This window comes from Pelobates fuscus, chromosome 5 (assembly GCF_036172605.1).
Source record: "Pelobates fuscus isolate aPelFus1 chromosome 5, aPelFus1.pri, whole genome shotgun sequence".
Classification (NCBI taxonomy): Eukaryota; Metazoa; Chordata; class Amphibia; order Anura; family Pelobatidae; genus Pelobates; species Pelobates fuscus.
Genome location: NC_086321.1, coordinates 2,544,064 through 2,566,037, shown reverse-complemented (window position 1 = coordinate 2,566,037; position 21,974 = coordinate 2,544,064). Strand labels below are relative to the sequence as shown.

Sequence of the window (21,974 nt, the reverse complement as noted above, 5' to 3'; positions counted from 1 at the left end):
TACTGCAAGCACCAATCTCCCGAACTGCAAACTGTACGAATTCCCCAACTCCCGAACTGGAAACACACGAACCCTGGAATCAGCCGAACAGTAAAGCATACAATCCGCTTACACTCCTGGCAGTCAGCATACAATCCAATTCCCCCAAAAACGAGACGACACATCGGTTTGAGGGTCAAGCAGAATCTGATTTACTGAGGGCTACCTGCCCAGTATTTATGCAGGTCTCCCACCTGGTGGACACTCCCCTAAGGGACCCAATGGGAGATTGAAACAGCAGACAGACAAGTATCACTTTAGTACATACAGCCACAATACTTTCCCACAATGCATCCTGGCTTCCTCCTCTCTGTCCTGGAGATAATAGGTGAATGCACTTTAGTACACACTTTAGTACATACAGCCACAATACTTTCCCACAATGCATCCTGGCTTCCTCCTGTCTGTCCTGGAGATAATAGGTGAATGCACCAAACTCCCGAACTGCATACAAGGGAATAAGGTAGCACTCCAAACTCACGAACTGGAGCCTCACGAATAGCTGCTAGCAGACGAACAGGAAAAGCTCCCAAGCGGCTTACACTCCTGGCAGTCAGTCCCTATGAGCATACAGTGAATCACCCCAAGAACGAGACAAGGCTCCGTGTTGAGGGTCAAGCAGTGGTCTGTTTATTGAGGGTTACCTGCCCCTGTATTTATGCAGGTCTCCCACTTGGTGGACACTCCCCTAGGGGACCAGATGGAAGACTGTAACAACGGACAGACAAGTACCAATTACAGGCATACAGCAGTAAAACTTCCCCACAATGCATCCTGGCTTCCTCCCCTCTGCCCTAGAGAAGTAATTCAATTATCTCCCAGGACAAAGGCAAGACTCTATTACAAACGTGGGGACACAAAGACAGACTATCACTTTAAAATACATAAAGACACATTTTATACATACAACACAGACATATAACATATCCCCAGATAGCTCAGGTCTGAGTGCACATTATTAGGTGAATGGCACTCAGACCACACGAATACAGTTTAATTACCATGGAGCTAAAGTCTTTAATTATGCGAACAGGCTCAATGGCTGTGCTATCTGGGTTAAAACATTCACATAAAACAAACTACCGAATTTACATGCATTCGCCCAATCCATACGAATTAGAACCAGGGGGCTGGAGGTTCAGCGGTGCCTGCACGTAACAGTGTCCGGGTTTGGTTCATGAAAGCCGGGCAGGCAAGCGCTGGCTGCCCGGGGAGCTCCAGAACACCGCCATTGTGTGGCGGCTAAGTGTAACCGCGACCACCCAGTAACAATCAATTAAGCTGCGGTTAACCGCAGCTACTGGGTGGTCAATTGCCGGCACACGCTTGTTAAGCTGCGGTTAACCGCAGCTTCAGGGAGGTAAATGGAGGGCACACTCCAGCTTCTGGGTGGCCCATTAACAGCGCCGGCCGGCTTCCCACGGCTCTGGGGAGGCTGATAAACGGCTGTTTGTTTGGTAGATAGAATCTATAGAATCTACCGAACGGCTGTGCAGAGAGGGAGAAATAAATCCTCCTGCACAGCAAAATTAACCCTTTAGCTGCCGGTCCATTATCTAAAGGCAGCAGGCGGGCAACCAGGCTCCTCCAGTTCACAGTGGCGAGGTTGGCTCCACCACATCAAGTTCAAATACAAGACCCCCTCAGACAAAAGCAAAAACAGTCTACATCCAACCCTGTATATACGCGACCCAACAGGACAAGACAAGGCATAATAAATAAGCGTAAGCTTAGCCAAAAGTTACAGAAGCGACAATGCTGAGTCATAAAGGCTGGGACAAAACATTTAGTATCAAGGGAACAAGCGTTGTAAAGTAATTGGTGTGAAGGATTTTTCATGTACTTGCCTGTGGGCCCTCAGTTAAACCCTCTCCCTGCTGTTTTAATGCCTGTATCCGTTCGGTTCAAAATGTATGAAGGAAATGTATTCGTTTACCGAACAGAGACCACACACCCTGGGTAGCAATTAACATTAGAACACAGAGAAACCGCAACTTAACTGCTACTATTTGGCCGCCATTCGGCATACGAACACGTGGCGAGAACAAAGGATGGCGGCCATCTTGGAACTCACGAACGCGGTCAGCGGGACTTATGCAGGGATCGCCTGGAACTAATTTCGGCACGGCAACCATGCGAACGCCCGGTCCCCACGAAAGTCCTGGATGAATACGTTCCCCTCCACGAATCAAACTGGCGTTTGGTAGATAGAATCTACCGAATGAGGGGAACATTCACATGTAACCAGCTGCACCATACGAACGGTAGTTTTCGTGTAGTTAGTTGCGAACGGAGACCGGCTCTTGCTACTGATTCTATGGAACTGTAACCCGGATACCTCCACATGGCAAGCCGGTCAAACTTCCACACGATGCGACACGGAAACTACTGAACGGAAATTCGTAAGATTTGGATATGTAACTACCAGTATCCTCAGCTATCCAGGGATGTGAAATATAATTGTATGTCTTATAGAAAGTATGTTTCTGAAATTGTTCTAAATTGTAATGTTTCTGGCCAGCAGATAATTGAGCTTTCTGTATTGTAGTAAAATATTGTACGTTATAATTGTGTTATGTGTTTATCTGAGGGGAGGAGACGTGGGGGTGTTACCCTGTGTGTAATTGGTTGTTTTCATCCTCCCCTGGGAGTGTCCTGTGTGTGCCTTTTCCTAATAAAAAGCAGGCTGGGTGTTCCAGTCCTCAGTTCTTCTTGACCCTTCAAAACGTAGCCTCGTCTTGTTCTTGGAAGGGGATTATTTGGGGATGTTATTCTGCTCCTGTTACAGCTGAACCTGACTCTCGCTCTGGATATCGTGGATGGGATTACATCAGCTTACTTCTCCACAGCAGCTTGCAGGGAAAAAGGACGTCTTCAACGGCAGATACCCTCTCTCTACCTGGGTAGCCGTTACAAGCATGTTATCAGAAAATACTGGCAGACAGTTTGCAACCTTCTGCACGAAGGTAGAGCATGGGACGCTCTTGGACTTTCCAGCATGACAATGATCCTAAGCACAAGGTCATGTTGACCCTCCAGTGGTTACAGCAGAAAAAGGTGGGGAGATCTCAAACGTGCAGTTCATGGAAGACGGCCAAAGACTTTGCATGACCTGGAGGCATTTTGCCAAGACGAATGGGCACCTGCGAGAATTAAGGGCCTCATAGACAACTATCACAAAAGGCTGCACACTGTCATGCTAAAGGGGGCAATACACTGTATTAAGAACTGAAAGTATGCAGACTTTTGAACAGGGATCATTTAATTTTTTTTTTCTTTGTTGCCATGTTTTGTTTCATAATTGTGCCATTCTGTTATAACCTACAGTTGAATATGAATCCCATAAGAAATAAAAGAAATGTGTTTTGCCTGCTCACTCAAGTTTTCTTTAAAAACGTTACATATATTACCAATTCTTCAAGGGTATGCAAACTTTTGAGCACAATTATACCTAGAATAATTTGAGCTACTGTGACATGCCAACATGAAGCACATAGACTGAGAATAACGTCGATAAACTGTTGCATAGAAAGAACGTGCCAAGTGGATTAATTTGTCTTTTTCTAAATTATGCCCCTATAGGTCTGTTCTCCTTTTCATATATAATGTCTCCATTTTCTACTTCTTTCCCGCAGTTTACAGTCTGTATTCGGCGCAGAGGGCAGACCGTTTACCAGCAAGTGCTGTCTGTCGAGCACCCACACACCCTTCAAAGTTGGAACTGGGGGTATTGTGGAAACCATGCTTTTTATCATGCCCTGTATCCTCGTGCATGGCACGTCTACGAGCTGCCAGGCCATAATATCACCCTCACATGCCGCCAAGTGTCCCCTATCATTCCTGATAACTACAAGGTAAGACATAGTGCACACCCTCAACTGTGTTTCCAATTCTGTCACAGGGATACCCCCTTGTATTGTACTTAATATATGGCACCTGACTATAGTCCTCTCTGTACTAACCCTGGCTATGATCCTGTCTGTACTGACCCTGACTATAGTCCTCTCTGTACTAACCCAGACCATAGTCCTCTCTGTACTGACTCTGGCTATGATCCTCTCTGTACTGACCCACACCATAGTCCTCTCTGTACTGACTCTGGCTATGATCCTCTCTGTACTGACCCACACCATAGTCCTCTCTGTACTGACCCTGGCTATAGACCTCCCTGTATTGACCCTGGTCATAGTCATCTCTGTACTGACCCTGACCATAGTCCTGTCTGTACTGACCATGGCTATGTACTGACCCTGTACTAACCTCTCTGTACTGACCCTGGCCTAGTCCTTTCTGTACCAACCTTGACCATAGTCCTCTCTGTACTGACCCTGGCTATGATCCTCTCTGTACTGACCCTGGCTATAGTCCTCTCTGTACTAACCCTGGCTATGATCCTCTCTGTACTGACCCTGGCCATAGTCATCTCTGTACTATCTGATCCTATCTGTACTGACCCAGACCATAGTCCTCTTTGTACTGACCCTGGCTATAGTCCTTACTATACTGACCCTTGCTATTGTACTCTCTGTACTAACCCTAACTATAGTCCTCTCTGTTCTTACCCTGGCTATAGTTCTCTCTGTACTGACCCTGGCTATAGTCCTCCCTGTACTGACCCTGGCTATAGTCCTCCCTGTACTGACCCTGGCTATAGTCCTTTCTGTACTGACCCTTGCTATTGTACTCTCTGTACTAACCCTAACTATAGTCCTATCTGTTCTTACCCTGGCTATAGTTCTCTCTGTACTGACCCTGGCTATAGTCCTTTCTGTTCTGACCCTGGCTCTAGTCCTTTCTGTACTGACCCTGGCTAAAGTCCTTTCTCTACTGACCCTGGCTATAGTCCTTTCTACACTGACCCTGGCTATAGTCCTTTCTATACTCACAGTGGCTATAGTCCTTTCTGTACTGACCCTGGCTATAATCCTTTCTACACTGACCCTGACTATATTCCTTTCTATACTGACCCTGGCTATATTCCTTTCTATACTGACTCTGGCTGTCGTCCTCACTGTACTGACCGTGGCTTTAGATTTTTCTATACTGACTCTGGCTATAGTCCTTTCTATACTCACAGTGGCTATAGTCCTTTCTATACTGACCCTGCCTATGATCCTGTCTGTACTGACCCAGACCATAGTCCTCTCTGTACTGACCCAGACCATATTCCTCTCTGTACTTACCCAGACCATAGTCCTCTCTGTACTGACCCTGACCATAGTCCTTTCTATACTGACCCTGTCTATGGTCCTCTCTGTACTGACCCAGACCATAGTCCTTTCTATACTGACCCTGTCTATGGTCCTCTCTGTACTGACCCTGACCATAGTCCTTTCTATACTGACCCTGTCTATGGTCCTCTCTGTACTGACCCTGACCATAGTCCTTTCTATACTGACCCTGTCTATGGTCCTCTCTGTACTGACCCTGACCATAGTCCTTTCTATACTGACCCTGGCTATGGTCCTCTCTGTGCTGACCCTGACCATAGTCCTTTCTATACTGACCCTGTCTATGGTCCTCTCTGTACTGACCCTGACCATAGTCCTTTCTATACTGACCCTGTCTATGGTCCTCTCTGTACTGACCCTGACCATAGTCCTTTCTATACTGACCCTGTCTATGGTCCTCTCTGTACTGACCCTGACCATAGTCCTTTCTATACTGACCCTGGCTATGGTCCTCTCTGTGCTGACCCTGACCATAGTCCTTACTGTACTGACCCTGGCTATAGTCCTTTCTATACTCATAGTGGCTATAGTCCTTTCTATACTGACCCTGGCTATTTCCTTTCTATACTGACCCTGCCTATGATCCTGTCTGTACTGACCCAGACCATAGTCCTCTCTGTACTGACCCAGACCATAGTCCTCTCTGTACTGACCCAGACCATAGTCCTTTCTATACTGACCCTGTCTATGGTCCTCTCTGTACTGACCCTGACCATAGTCCTTTCTATACTGACCCTGGCTATGGTCCTCTCTGTACTGACCCTGACCATAGTCCTTTCTATACTGACCCTGTCTATGGTCCTCTCTGTACTGACCCTGACCATAGTCCTTTCTATACTGACCCTGGCTATGGTCCTCTCTGTGCTGACCCTGACCATAGTCCTTACTGTTCTGACCCTGGCTATAGTCCTTTCTATACTCATAGTGGCTATAGTCCTTTCTATACTGACCCTGGCTATTTCCTTTCTATACTGACCCTGCCTATGATCCTGTCTGTACTGACCCAGACCATAGTCCTCTCTGTACTGACCCAGACCATAGTCCTCTCTGTACTGACCCAGACCATAGTCCTCTCTGTACTTACCCTGGCTATGGTCTTCTATGTACCGACCATGGCTATGATCCTCTCTGTACTGACCCTGACCATAGTCCTTTCTATACAGACCCTGTCTATGGTCCTCTCTGTACTGACCCTGACCATAGTCCTTTCTATACTGACCCTGTCTATGGTCATCTCTGTACTGACCCTGACCATAGTCCTTTCCATACTGACCCTGGCTATGGTCCTCTCTGTACTGACCCTGGTTATAGTCCTTTCTATACTGACCCTGGCTATTGTCCTTTTTGTACTGACCTGACTATAGTCCATGGTCATCTTTGTTCTGACCCTGGCTATTTTCCTCTCTGTACTAACCCTGACTATTGTCCTTTCTGTTGTGACCCTGGCTATAGTTCTCTATGTACTTACCCTGACTATAGTCCTCCCGTTACTGACCCTGGCTATAGTCCTTTCTGTACTGACCCTTGCTATCGTCCTCACTGTACTGACCCTGGCTATAGTCCTTTCTATACTGACCCTGGCCATATCCCTTTCTATACTGACCCTGGCTGTACTGACATTTCTATGCCCCTGTGATCCTTGTCTGATTTCTGTTGAAAGGCTAAATTAATTTCCCCACATTTACTAATTCGGCAGTATATGTGTGTGCATGGCGGACATCCTCCTTACTCTTTGTCCTTAAGATAATTTCAGTATGAGATGTATCACCCACGTTTCTAGGTACATGCCATGTAGTCTATCTTTTCCTCTGACCTGCAGGACTCGTCATTGCCCCTTGCGCTCTTGGTGTGGGATGTGGAGAACAGCAGTGATGAGGAGACTGAGGTTACCATTATGTTCTCGATGAGGAATGGAAGTGGGGCCAAGAGTGACCAAGCTGGCAGCCATTGGAATGAACCATTCCATGTGCACAGAGAAGGGGAGCATGTGACTGGCATCCTGCTGCACCATTGCACCAGCACTAACCCTTTCACACTGGGGGTAGGCGCGCGAGAGACGGTAAGATGAAGCGACCCCTCCCATTCACTCCATCCTCTTCCCAGTTCTCACAGTTTTATATAGCACTTGGATTACATAGGAAGTGCCTTTAGTGGAGGTAGTTATATAGTAAACAGAGCATTTCGCGGAGAAAATTATATAGGATGCGAGTAAAGCAGTTAGCAGAGAAAATTATTGTAACGAATGCAGGTATTTCAGATACCCGTTTGTTTTATCCAGACGAAATACAGCATCCAAGTATATTCACCAAGCAAATCAGACGGATACCCAGACATCAGCCTAGACTAGATGGAGGGTACAACAGGAATGAATTTATTCAGGCCAACTGGCTGGTATATATGCAGTTACAAATGTACAGGGTTTAGTGTGACATATTCCAGGGGCATTCCCCACTGGACCTCAGAGGGGACAATGACAAAATACATTCTGCAGTAACATTCGCTTTCAGGTCCAGGACACTACTACATAAAATAATATAATCTTTCCCCTGTGTCTGGGAGATAATCGCGTCAAGCATGATACTAAACTCCATTATCTCCAAATCAAAAAGATACACATTTCCACAAAACCCAGAAAGTACCCTAAAACCCATAGTTTTATCTACTGAACGAAGACAAATCTAAATTACTGAACACAAAGAGTCGTTTCTTCACAATTATATAGGAAGCAACATTTTAAAAAAAGATAGTGGAGGAAGTTATGTAGGAATCGGGTAGCAAGAGCAGCTAGTGAAAGAATATGAAAGTGAAAAGAAAGGGAGGATCGGAGGTGGAGACTGTCTCATACCTCACGAACCTGACCTTTATCAATGGAAGGGCAAGCCAGAAATTAATAATTGAATAATTAAAAAAAACAACTTTAATTATAATTATAAGTATAGTAGGAAAAAGAATTGTAAATACAAATATAGGAAAAACAAGAATTGTAGATACTAGTAGATAGATACAATATATAGCAAATACTCTTGGATATAAAGGAGGAAACAAAAATTAATAAAAAAAACAATTAATGGTGCTAACAATAAATAAAGTAACCAAAAAAGTGAATATTGCTTTTTTTCAGCAATATTCACTCTTTTGGTTACTATATTTATTGTTAGCACTATTAATGTTATAGGAATCAGATAGAAAGAGCAGTTAGAGGAAGAAGTTATAGGAAGCAGATAGAAAGAGCATTTAGAGGAAGAAGTTATAGGAAGCAGATAGAGCAGTTAGAGGAAGAAGTTCTAGGAAGCAGATAGAAAGAGCAGTTAGAGGAAGAAGTTCTAGGAAGCAGATGGAGCAATTAGAGAATAAGTTATAGGAAGCAAATAGAGCAGTTAGAGGAAGAAGTTATAGAAAGAAGATAGAAAGAACAGTTAGAGGACGTAATTATCGGAATCAGATAGAAAGAGCAGTTAGAGGAAGAAGTTATAGGAATTAGATAGAAAGAGCAGTTAGAGGAAGAAGTTATAGGAAGCAGATAGAAAGAGCAGTTAGAGGAATAAGTTATAGGAAGCAAATAGAGCAATTAGAGAAGAAGTTATAGGAAGCAGATGGAGCAATTAGAGAAGAAGTTCTAGGAAGCAGATAGAAAGAGCAGTTAGAGGAAGAAGTTCTAGGAAGCAGATAGAAAGAGCAGTTAGAGGAAGAAGTTATAGGAAGCAGATAGAGCATTTAGAGGAAGAAGTTATAGGAATTAGATAGAAAGAGCAGTTAAAGGAAGAAGTTATAGGAAGCAGATAGAAAGAGCAGTTAGAGGAAGAAGTTCTAGGAAGCAGATAGAAAGAGCAGTTAGAGGAAGAAGTTATAGGAAGCAGAGCATTTAGAGGAAGAAGTTATAGGAATTAGATAGAAAGAGCAGTTAAAGGAAGAAGTTCTAGGAAGCAGATAGAAAGAGCAGTTAGAGGAAGAAGTTATAGGAAGCAGATAGAAACAGCAGTTAGAGGAAGAAGTTATAGGAAGCAAATAGAACAATTAGAGAAGAAGTTATAGGAAGCAGATGGAGCAATTAGAGAAGAAGTTCTAGGAAGCAGATAGAAAGAGCAGTTAGAGGAAGAAGTTCTAGGAAGCAGATAGAAAGAGCAGTTAGAGGAAGAAGTTCTAGGAAGCAGATAGAAAGAGCAGTTAGAGGAAGAAGTTATAGGAGGCAGATAGAAAGAGGAGTTAGAGGAAGAAGTTCTAGGAAGCAGATAGAAAGAGCAGTTAGAGGAAGAAGTTCTAGGAAGCAGATAGAAAGAGCAGTTAGAGGAAGAAGTTCTAGGAAGCAGATAGAAAGAGCAGTTAGAGGAAGAAGTTATAGGAGGCAGATAGAAAGAGGAGTTAGAGGAAGAAGTTCTAGGAAGCAGATAGAAAGAGCAGTTAGAGGAAGAAGTTATAGGAAGCAGATAGAAAGAGCAGTTAGAGAAAGAAGTTATAGGAAGCAGATAGAAAGAGCAGTTAGAGGAAGAAGTTATAGAAATCAGATAGAAAGAGCAGTTAGAGGAAGAAGTTATAGGAATTAGATAGAAAGAGCAGTTAGAGGAAGAAGTTATAGGAAGCAGATAGAAATAGCAGTTAGAGGAAGAAGTTATAGGTGTCATGGCAAGGGTGCACCATTTATTTTTGCACTATGGAATATTGTCCTTTAATGTTGTTTGTGTAGTGCATTAAGGACCTGCCGACCTGGCAGAGATGGTATTGTCAATGCCAAAAGGTGTAATCTGATTGTATGGAGGTCAAAAGGAGGTCTAGCTGGCTTCAACCATCTGGCTCTACCTTGTAATTGATGAGTCAATCTCTGTGATATGTTAATGGCCATTAGCCTTGTTCCAGTATCATAGGCAAAGAAAGGAAAAAACATTCATATTTACCCACAGAATAATTATTAAGCCTCATTGTTGTTATATTTGAAATGCGACAAGTGCCATTTTTCTAAACAAGCCCCAACATGAGGGACCTAACTTAACCACATGGGAAGGAATTGTGATGTCTGCCGTATTGGGTCGCAAGTACGCGGTGAAACATATCTATAGAATGGGAAAATAATAACAAATTAGTAGATGCAATTATTATTTCTGTGGCAGGTACATAAGAGAAGATAGAGCTAAATGTTTCCATTTGGATTGATGTGGATCCGGAATCAAGGGGGTGGTCACTTAGGATCTCTATAAATACGCCTTTACTCCACTGCTGGGTGAGGCGTGGTAATCCATAGGGTATATCTCTCTAATGAGACGTGCATTGTACTTGCTTGGGGCCAAAATCAAATTTTGAGTAAGTCACCATCTTCCTTGCCAGAGATCCTCTGGGCAAAAGTTTTACTTTGAAAACCTAAGTGAGTAAGTGTTTAGGACTTCTGTTTTTAGCCCTTTTGTTTTTATCTGTTGTTGGTGTAAATAATTAGTTTTTACAATTTTTTTGCTCATAATAAATATTCCTTTATTAAGTTCTGTCTTTGTCTGGTTAAGAATCAATTACCTGAAGAGACTAATTAGTGTTTTGCAATTGTTTAATTATTGTGCTAAGTTGTGTTTGGCGGGTTTTTATTATTGATTTACCTGAGGGACCAAGGCAATCCATTATAAATTGTCATGGTGGTAGCAGCGTTAAAATAGTAATAGGTATATTTAGGGATCAACCGGTTATCGATTTTACCGATATTATCGGCCAATATTCTGTATTTTCGGCAATATCGGTATCAGCCAATATAGATACCGATATTGCCGATAATACCTCCCAGGACCGCCGGGCCCATTACAAGCCTGGTGGTCCTGGAGGGCCCGCAGCAAGCTGTTACATACCTCCCAGCAGCTCCCCAGTGTACCCTGGACCACCAGGGACTGTCATATCCCATCTCCCTGGCCAGGTAACAAACAGGGATGGGGGGCAAAAAAATAAATAAAACATAAATATTAAAAATGAAAATTTTACACAACTTATATTTTACAAAAATTACATCCCTTCAGAAACACACACACACACATACACACACACACTGCATTATACACAAACACACACTACACAAACACACACTCTGCATTATACACACACACTACACAAACTGCATTATACACACACACTCCACAAACACACACACACTCTGCATTATATACACACACTACACAAACACACTGCATTCACCACACACACTGCATTCACTTTACGCACACTACACACACACACTGCTTTCACTTTACACACACTACACAAACACCCTGCATTCATTATATACACACACTACACAAATACACACTGCATCCACCAGACAAACACACACAGCTCCCCTGTCTAAGCATCCACTACATGTGGCATGTATATTTTGTGCATTTACCTTAAGAAATAGTTTATTTTTTTCAAAATGGTAAATGTACAAAATATCGTCAAGTTATCGGCTATCTGCCTGAAAGTTCACAGATTATCGGTATCGGTATCGGCACTATTTACACCTTATATTCTTGGTGGTTACTGACAAAGCAGGTCTCGCTGTGCAATAACTACCCGGTGCTAAACTTACTGTCTCAGAACAATTTTTCCCGTGTATTTCTGTTTCCTTCTATTTGATGCAAACATACAATTCCTTTATCATATGTCCGCAGGTTGAATTGGTATTTTATTTAACTTCATTTGACACGTGTCATTATTCTCCCAGCACCAGGATACCTCTTCTAGAACATTAACACCATAAGGGCAGACATAATCACCATTATTTTACAAACAATTTTCTATATTAAGCATGTACTCTACAGTTTTTACTCCCACTAGGATTTTATCCTTTTGCTTATTATCCATTTGTATCCATTTAGAATTCACTATTTTACCCAAAACAATATACTTAAATCTGTTGTAATTAACTCCTAGTAGGGAGAAAAATAGCAAACTCACATTGTTTTATTGTGCCTTCCAGACATCCTAACCATTGTGTTTGCCAGAAAGCTCTGTAGTAAAAACTTAATTTAGGCACTTCAAGAGGGACTTCGTAAGGCCATTGATGGTTAAAAAGAGCTTGCAAGAATATTTTTGCATTCGTATTGATGTCCATTTGTAAAGCTATACATCCTAAGGCTAAAGAGGTATCAGTGGCAATCTTTTCCATTCCTACACTGATATTATACTTGTAGCGGAGCTGCAATATTAAATCCCAAGATCTCCGCTGGTATAGAAGGTAATCCAAAGTAAAGCGCTGGAAATGAAGACAATATCCCAAATCCCCCAGTAACCGGACGAAACACAGTTCTGGGAGTCAACTGAGGTCTTTATTCACATGCTTCAGTATTTCCTGAGTCACATTACAGGGGTATTACAGTAGTGGACTACATGGGAAACTTAAAGTACAGAGCATTTCTCCCACCATTAATTGGAGCCACACGACCCTCTGTGTGTGGGCTCTTGTTCGGTACTTGGTTCGTTTCACGAACAGCTGTTAAAGTTGCTGTTCGTGAAACGACCACGTGAATGCTAGCGGCTTTCGGCTGCTAGCATACGAATGCTCTATATTACACAGACCAGCATACATTTAAACACAGCAAGCAGCATACATTTAAACACGGTATTACAGCGTTTTTTCAGACAACCTTTAAAGTCACAGCCATATACGGTAGTCTGAAGTGGCTAGGTTTGCCACAATACTTTTTGTTAATGAGATTATTAATAATGGAAATATCTGTTCTATAATTGTTGACAACTGTTTGCATTTGCATCTTAGATAATAGCAATGAAGCATCCTGTGATTTGCTACCTGCAGCTGCTAGTGTCATTCTAGCTGCTAGCGATTCTATATTTACTCCATTTATCACACTTGCTCCTACACCTAAACCACCTAATACTGTGTTATACCACTCACGTTTTCTTCTGTATTCACTGGTCTCGAGAAAGTGGTGTCTTGTTTTAACCAATAATAGAAATCTTGCTGTATTCCTACTGTATATTCCTGACATTGTGGGAATGTACGTGTAATGTCCCATTCTGACATGTTCAATGAATGTGTATATACTAAATGAAGCTCCAAATAATACTTTGTGATCGTCATCTTTGTATATTCTTTTTTTTTTTTTTCTTTTTTTTTTTTAAACATCAGATAATGGTATTTGATACATATTGATTTATTATGGTGGAATGCTTAATATCAGATACCCTATCATCATTTGTTAAACGGTTCTATCTTTTTATTCTTTTTATTATTATCAATTTTATAATTATACGTGGTGACGTAGCAGCAATTCACCTCAACTTCACGTCTTTCATCACATTCATCCATTCTTGAGTGATATCGGGGGGAGGGGGGACCGCCTTCTAGGCCGCCCCTGAGTCATCCAAAGCCATCTCCCAAGGATTCCATATACTATGATACTCCTGTTTTTTCCCTAAATTAGCATACACTGCTTTTTCCATTGTTTTTTGGAAGTTTATCTGTGCTTGTATCTCCTTCCATGATGGAATTATACTTGTTTTCCATCTCCTGGCTAGGCATATCTTTGCTGCCATTAGTATATGTATCGTCAATCCATTAGAATAGGTATTACTATCTGGTAGCTCCAAATGAAATAGGAATGAGTGAGAAGTTAATCTAATATTCATTCCGTAGATTCTACCCAGTACTAAGTCCAGTTTATTTTTCACTGGTTGTAGCTTTGGGCAGTCTCACCAAATATGTAAATGTGTACCCGTGGTCCCATTACATCGCCAACATATATCACTTGCGCCATTTTGAAATTTAAAGAGTTTTGCTGGTACCATGTACCACCGGTGTAAAATCTTAATATAAATCTCATAAATAATAATGTTGTGTATTGTTTTTTTTAGTTAGAGTAAGTGCCTTTGCCCATTCTTCTTCACTGAACTCTTTATTTATTTCTAGTTCCCATTTACTGATTTTATTCATTTTATTCCTGGGTATATATTGATATAATATTTTGTTTATTTTTGATATTAGCTTATCTTTCCCATTTATTGATACAATTTTGTCAAAGAGATCTTCTTCAACTCGTTTATTTTTCAAAATGTTTCTTATTTTCTGGTACGTTAGAAACTCGGGTTTTAAAACAGAGTTTACTTCATAAATTTCTTGAAAGGTTATTATCCATGAAAAAATCGCCTATAACTTTGTATCCTTCCTGTTTCCATTTACTCAGATCTATATCATTTATATATCCCTTCAGTACTTCTATTGGAGCGGAAGCGGAGATATTATTTTCGATTTTATATCTTTTTTTTTAGGTAGTTCATATAGTTATATAGTTCTATCAGAATATTATTTTGTACATTTAATTTCTTAAAAGCAGTTTTATCCAACCAGATTAGAGCAATTGGATCTAAATTTTTCGATATTCTTTCAATATTTACCCAGGGATTCTGTTCCAAGTCTTTATGCTTTGAGTTAATTAAATGCATAATCATAATTGCGTCATGTCTCATTATTAAATCTGGAAAAGATACCCCTCCCTCATTTTGTGTCCTACATAACGTCTTATATGATGTTCTTGGCTTTTTAGATCCCCAAACGAATTTCAGGAAGGTTTCGTGAAACTCAATCAATATTTTTTTTGGTATCCTCATTGGGATCGATCTCATTAAATATTCGAGTTTAGGTAGTATATAATCTTTGATAACACTTATTCTTCCCATCCATGAGATATATAAAGGTTTCCATATAGATAATGTTTTTTATATCCTGAAGAAGAGGTAGATAGTTTATCTCAATAATTTTATTCCATTTAAATCCCAATCTGACTCCCAAATATTCAATATGTTCAGTTGACCATTTAAATTTATACTTCTCTTTTAAAGTAATAAGATCTGATTCTGAGATGTTATTGTGCAAAACAAGAGATTTGGTCAAGTTAATTTTATAATTTGAAAAAAGGCTATATTGTTCGATACATGAAATAACTGCGGGGATAGATGTGTTAGGTGAAGATAATGTGAGGATTACATCATCAGCATAAAGAGAGATTTTATGCTCTAAAGCTGCAATATTAATTCCCTGTATCTCTTTTGTTTGTCAAATCATTGCAGCCAATGGTTCAATAGAGAGAATATATAGCATTGGGGCCAGTGGGCATCCCTGTCTCGTCCCGTTATTTATCATAAATCCTTTGGAGTTCAGTCCCCCCCCACACACTTTTGCCGATGGTGATTTATATAAGCTCATTATTCGATCGTGGAAGATATCTTGTATACCTAGAGTTATTAAAACTTCCGACATAAATTCCCATCTTACTCTATCGAAAGCCTTCTCGGCGTCTACTTGTTTTTTGAAATAAGTTCATTATTTTACGTATGTTATCGCTTCCGCTCCTTTTAGGCACGAAGCCTGTTTGATCTAAATGAATTAAAGTATGTATAACATACTTCCGCCAGAATCTTTGAATATATCTTAATATCGATATTTATTAACGAGATCGGACGGTAGTTGCTAACATAATTCGGGTCCTTACCAGCCTTAGGAATTGGAATTATATTAGTTTGTAACATTTCTTTAGGGAAATTCGTATTATTAGAGATACCATTGAATAGTTTATTTAATATATTAAGAACCGATCCCCCAAATTTCCTAAAAAACAATGGGGTAAACCTATCTGGGCCTGGAGCTTTGCCTGTTTTTAATTCTTTAATATTCTTCTCTATCTCTTCGTTAGTTATGGGAGCGTTCAACTCTTCTAGAATTATATTATCCACCTTTGGGAGTTTAATATTCTTCAAAAAATCTCTGATATCGGATGTAGATACCTTAGGAGTATTCAGATTATATAATGATTTATAATATTCTTCAAAGGCATCACTGATTGATTCAGGAGACAAACATACCTTATCTCCTACCACTATTTTCTTTATTAGAGATAGGTTTTTCTTAGATTTTAATTTATATGAAAAAGCTTTCCCGACTCTATTGTCTGTGTAATACCATGTTTGATTTAATTTCAATATAGCATTAGATGTTTTAATTTCTATTCTCTTTTTTATTTCTTCTTGGAGATCATTTATTTTTTGTGTATTATATTCTGTTACCTTCTGTTTGTTCTCCTTTTCTAGTAGTGCCAAGGAAATATATAAATCTTGTAATGGTTTACCCATCTTACGCTTTTGTCTAATCCCCATTTTGATTAAGACTCCTCTTATATAACATTTGAAGGTGCACCATAGAGTACCCGTATTTACCTCCCCATTGTCATTATTTCTAAAAAAATTCGTTGATTTTGGATTGCAAGAATTTATTATTCTCTTCAGATTTCAATATGCCATCGTCTAGTCTCCATTGAGGTCTATTTACCCATTTGTTTTCCTCAGTTATCTCCAAGGTTATTGGGGCATGATCTGACCATGTAATAACTTCTATCTTAGAATTTACAAACGTTCTTAAATTATATGCATCTGTAATAAATAAATCAATTCTAGAATAAACCTTGTGAACCTTTGAAAAATACGAATAGTCTCTTTCTCTGGGGTGATGCACCCTCCATATGTCATAATAATTAAATTCTGACATAAGAGCTTGGAATTTTTTAATTTTCTTCCTATCCCCTTGGTTTTTGTTATTTATTATCTGTTTTTTTTGTTCTGTCTAGTTTATCATCTGGGGCCACATTCATATCACCCGCTATTATCAATCTTCCTTTTTGAATTTTAAGAATTTTTGAAAAAACCTTCCTGAAATTTTTTTGGGAATATACGTTTGGGGCGTAGATATTTACTAATGTATACTGTATGTCATTAATCTTACAGATAATTATGATATATCTGCCTTCAGTATCCTTTTGTTCTAGTATCAATTCAAATTTTAAACGTGCAGCAATCAATATAGCGACCCCTCTCTTCTTTTTTTTTATCTAGTATGGAGTCGAAAATGAGTGGAATTTTTGCATATCTCCATCTTTGTTTGTCTCCCTCTTTCCAGTGTGTCTCTTGTGTAAAACAGATATCTATCTTTCCTTTTGTTAATGAATTATACAGACAACCCCTTTTCTGTGGTGAGTTTAAGCCCTGGGAGTTTATTGAGAGCACCTTAATCGTCATGAATTACGATAGGTGCTATGTTCTTATCAGGAGCGACCCAGGCCGCCACCCCGCTCCCGAACCGACATCGCTCAATCATACCTTCTAACACTTTCATACCATTTGAATCCATGCCTAGACTAATGCTAAGCAAATTCCTAGCTAAAGAAAAATATGAATCCAAACTAAAATATCCAAAAAAAAAAAAAAAAAAATTACTTAGCTAGATACTGTTGCTGGCGCGGTGAGGGACCTAGAGCGAGTGAGAGAACATATTATATTTTATCCCCAGTCCTTCCTGCGTAGAATTGGGACTTCTCACGTATTACCGCCCTTATCCTACTATGATATTGTTAATAGTGATCTTCCTCTACCCCCTCCCTTTATGCTTATGTGAACAAGTCTTTGCAGTCAACTCTATTCCACTCCCCTCGCTATTTCTTAAAAAAAAATTTTTTATTTTTTTTTAGGATGGACGGTATTCATGCCCCCTTATTATTTGACGGGGACTAATATTAAATTTTAATCTCTCCTAGCTATAAAAGACTGTAAAAAAAATAAACAAATATAGAAAAGATTCCCCCTACCCTAATCTTTACAACCCCAAGTGAGTGGTTTATTTTAGTGTATAATCGTTTTTAAATCATCCTATGGTGAGTATTCCTATTTCTGATATCGTTTTATCCTATCATCTCTTTCCATGCTTTTTAGTGTGTAAAATTTCTCAAATATATATACATTTCCTCTGCATTCATTTATATTGTGAGTTGTAACTACTGGTTGTGTATTTTATTAGTGCTTATAACTTTAGATTTTTATTGTTTGTGTATATATATTTTTTTTCCCCTTTATTTTCCACCCCTCCCTTCCCTGCCCCTAGCTACCTTAATTATTATTATGTCCCCTCTATAGTTACGAGAAATTATCTCCCGGATTTCCCCTTTAAAATTCTTATCCCAAAATTCTAAGTATTAGGTTGGGATCTGATGGAGGCGTACCAATTAATGGGTTAGCAATCTTCCATATGTCCATCTGTCCTGCTATAAGGAGGTATAAGTATCTCCTGCCAATTTTGCTTATTACACATCTATTTCCTTGGGAGGGGGATATGTTTGTTGTTTTAATTCTCATTTTCTATTAAATTCCCCTTAGTACCCGCTTTCCTCTTTAAACTCCTCATCCCATTGTGCCTTGCCCATGATGGTTCTCTGAATATTGAGATGATATCTTGGTGGGAGACATCCCTCTTTATGGGATAGCAATTTTCCATTTGTTAATCTTCCCAGATATGAGGAGGTATATAGTGTCTCCTTCCATTCTTATTGTACAGCTATATCCTTAGTAGGAGGATATAATTGTTAATTTATTTCACATTTAATGTGGAAGTCACTGTGATACCCGCTTTTCATAGTAGGAGGGAATGATTGTTGGTTTATTTCTCATTTACTGTGGAAGTCACTTTGGTACCCGCTTTCCAGAGTAGGAGGATATGATTGTTAATTTATTTCTCATATACTGTGGAAGTCACTTTGGTACCCGCTTTTCAGAGATTTGAGGGGGTTCTTAGAATCATCTTATATTTTCAATTCTTCACCAGTCTGGTGCGTGTTAAAGTCGTGAGGAGAGTAATACTGATATATACCTGAGTCGTCTCCCCTATATTCCTGAGTCTTCTCCCATAGGACCCGCTATAACCGCTTTTTTTTTTTCCCTCCTCTTCCCCACTCATCTTCTTCCTCTTTTTTTTTTTTTTCTTCCTCCTTTCTTAGTATCCAGTCTCCAATCTTCTTCTCTCTTGTGCTTCTTCCTTAGCATCCTAACTGTTTAACCTCCATTTACTTTTTTTTTTTTTAATCTGGGTTTACTATAATATCAAAGTGCTTCGTACATGTTAATTTTGTTTTTTCCTTATTTACATATCTGTACATAGTCCAATCTGGATACCCAATTTATCTAACTCCTCTGTTGGGTTCTTAGCCACGATTATTTTCTCCTTATACGTAATAAGAAGCTTAGTAGGGAACCCCCACCTATAAGGAATATTATGATTCCTCAATGTAGTGGTCATGTCCCTAAATCGTTTGCCGTTGTTCCTAGTGGCTTGTGACAAGTCTGGAAATATTACTATATTCATGTATTTTCCTTCTTGAAGTTTTTTATATCGGACTTTCCTCATCAGGGAATCTTTAATTGCACAATTTAAAAATCGTACTATAACATCCCTTGGTTCTGTTGATTTTATGTTAGGAGGTTTTTGAATTCTGTGTATTCGCTCAAATGGTGCTTCTCCTATTTCGTGGGTTTCCATATATTGAGTCATGTAATCTTTTAAGTAATCCTCCATTTTGTCTGATTTAATTTCTTCGGGGACTCCTCTGAATCTCAGGTTATTCCTTCTTGATCTATCTTCAATATCCGTGGTCCTACTTTCTAGTACACTCACTTGTTCTTTTAATATATTATTTTGTGTTTGAAGAAGATGTATTTCTTGTCTTGTTTCTTTAATATGTTCGTCTTGTTCTCTCAGTTTCTGCTTTAGTTCCGTTACTTCCGACTTTAATTCGAGCATAAGTTCTTTAAAGTCTTTGCTAATTTTCCCGTAGAGATTGTCTAGGGCTTCCACCAAGCTTTCTTGAGAAACCATTTTGCCTTTGACAATGTTCTGTTTATCTGTCTGTCCTGAGTCTGTAGAGGGGTTCATTAACTCATGCTGCTCTGGAGATATTGATCGTCTTTGTTCTTTCCGAGAAGGGACGTTTATTTTTGGTGAAAAGAGGGTATTTATGTTTGATGTTTTATTTTTCTCCAATTCCGTTATTTTCTCTTTTTTTTTTGACCCATTTTCAGGGGATTTTTTTTTTTTCCCCTTCTTAAATATAGAGTCCAGATAAAAAGATTTGAATAGAGAAATTTAATTCTGGGGAGTATTAGCTCAGTATTAGCTCAGGTTAATACTGCTGCATTCCCAATTATGTCGTGGACTATTCTATCCGCGTTATCTGTTTTCCGCTTATTACCCCAGGTGTCGCTGGTTCAGTCTGGGGAGTCTGGAGAGGCTTATAAAAGCTTATAGAGGCTTTGTGCTAAATATTTTACTAATCATCCAAATTCATCCAAATTCATCCGAATTCAATAATCCAATAATTAGGATTATGTGTTGCTTAAAAAAAAAGGGAGCATTTTTTTTTTCTTTTCTTAAACCTGTCTGAATTGCTAGTTAACCCTTGTATTGCTGCAACTATAAAAAGAGACTTAGCAGTATCTAACAATCCCCCATATCTAATCTTGAATGATATGCGAGTATACAAAAAGACCTGTTCCTTTTACGGTACAGCAGGTAATGCCAGGTAATGCCAGGCAGTGCCAGACAATTATTTAGTGACAAATGTCATTGTAGTTATTGCAATAATATTAATAAAGAAATACTTGCGACCTCCATCGGCAACATCGTTTTTTTTTTTCTGCCTGTACTTGAGATGGGTTTGCCGGTGCTGCACAACCTCCTGAAAACCCCCTGGTACCATCTAGTGTCCAGCCAGCCAGTGATTCGGTAAGCCGCCGGTTCAGTAAGCCGCCGGTATCCCACTTTGTCTGTTCAGCTGATTAGCGATCGTCGAGCTGGCGTTTCTGAGCCGTTTCCGACCACCCCTGTACCGAAGCCTCTGCAGCACTCTCTCTCTTTTCCCGCTCAGCCGCCCTCCTCGCGCACCCGCAACGTCACTCCGCTGTCTACGTCATCACGCCGAACCCATCTTTGTATATTCTAATGGGATCTTTCCCCTCCTGTTCTACAAGATTACATTTATCTGTTATTTTTTGTTCTGGAGCCCAATTATCACAAAATGTCATGATTGTAAATGCATATGAAAGTGAAACAGTGTGTCTATTCCTATTCAATAAATGTCTCATAACAAAAACAGTGTGTCCATAACCATGTAGGTTTTCTAGATTTTGGATGCCAAGGCCACATAGTGATTTGGCCTGCACATTTAGCTGGATTGTGATAAGTAAAGTACTTTTACTTTAGCATTTGCGTATGGATTTACAAGTGTATCTATTAAGTACAAGTAACAATGTAATCCATCATCGTTAATACTTCTCGCATTAAACATAGTAAGGGTAAGGGGTGTTGTCTATACCAGTAGATACCGCACACTTACTCTCAGTATTATTTTGCTTTATATATGTCAAATCCTTGGTAATATTAATGATGAAATCAATTAGTCAGTCAACTGATAGATATGTCATACATGGTTCTTGGTATTCATGAAATGTGAGCGTACCAGATATTGCATCCTCAGATGTGTCTGCATGAATGCACCCACAATAATTAACACCAGGAGCCTTACAATATCTCACTTTATACTCATATGGAAAAGCTGTGCATTTAGCAAAGGTATCTTTAATTTCACAATCTGGAGTACCTGTACCTTGGGCATTGATTGTACCTAACATCATCGTGATTAATAACAATAATAATCTGTGCAATTTTATACAGTTTACATTAACCATAAAAACCCAATCGGTTTGATTTAGTCCATGAAGTAATGTCCTCTCCAATCGCATCCATGAGAACAGTCTCTTTGTCCTTAGTGTCCAAACAATTTGTCCTTTTTAAAATTAAACAGTCTTTGTCCATGTAAAACATTATTGGTTCTGTAATGAAAAACAGATGGCAGTTTACTATTCTTATACATT

At 39.7% G+C, this 21,974-nt stretch overlaps 1 protein-coding gene across 2 annotated transcripts in view; it reads left to right on the top strand.

The window, feature by feature from the left end:
- Positions 1 to 21,974, top strand: part of GBA2 (glucosylceramidase beta 2) — a 210,243-nt gene that overhangs the window by 65,372 nt on the left and 122,897 nt on the right. For both annotated transcript variants that reach the window (XM_063453518.1, XM_063453519.1), the window contains exons 5-6: positions 3,675 to 3,893; positions 7,090 to 7,329. In XM_063453518.1, the coding sequence (XP_063309588.1) occupies positions 3,675 to 3,893; positions 7,090 to 7,329 (459 nt within the window). The remainder of the gene's footprint in view (positions 1 to 3,674; positions 3,894 to 7,089; positions 7,330 to 21,974) is intronic.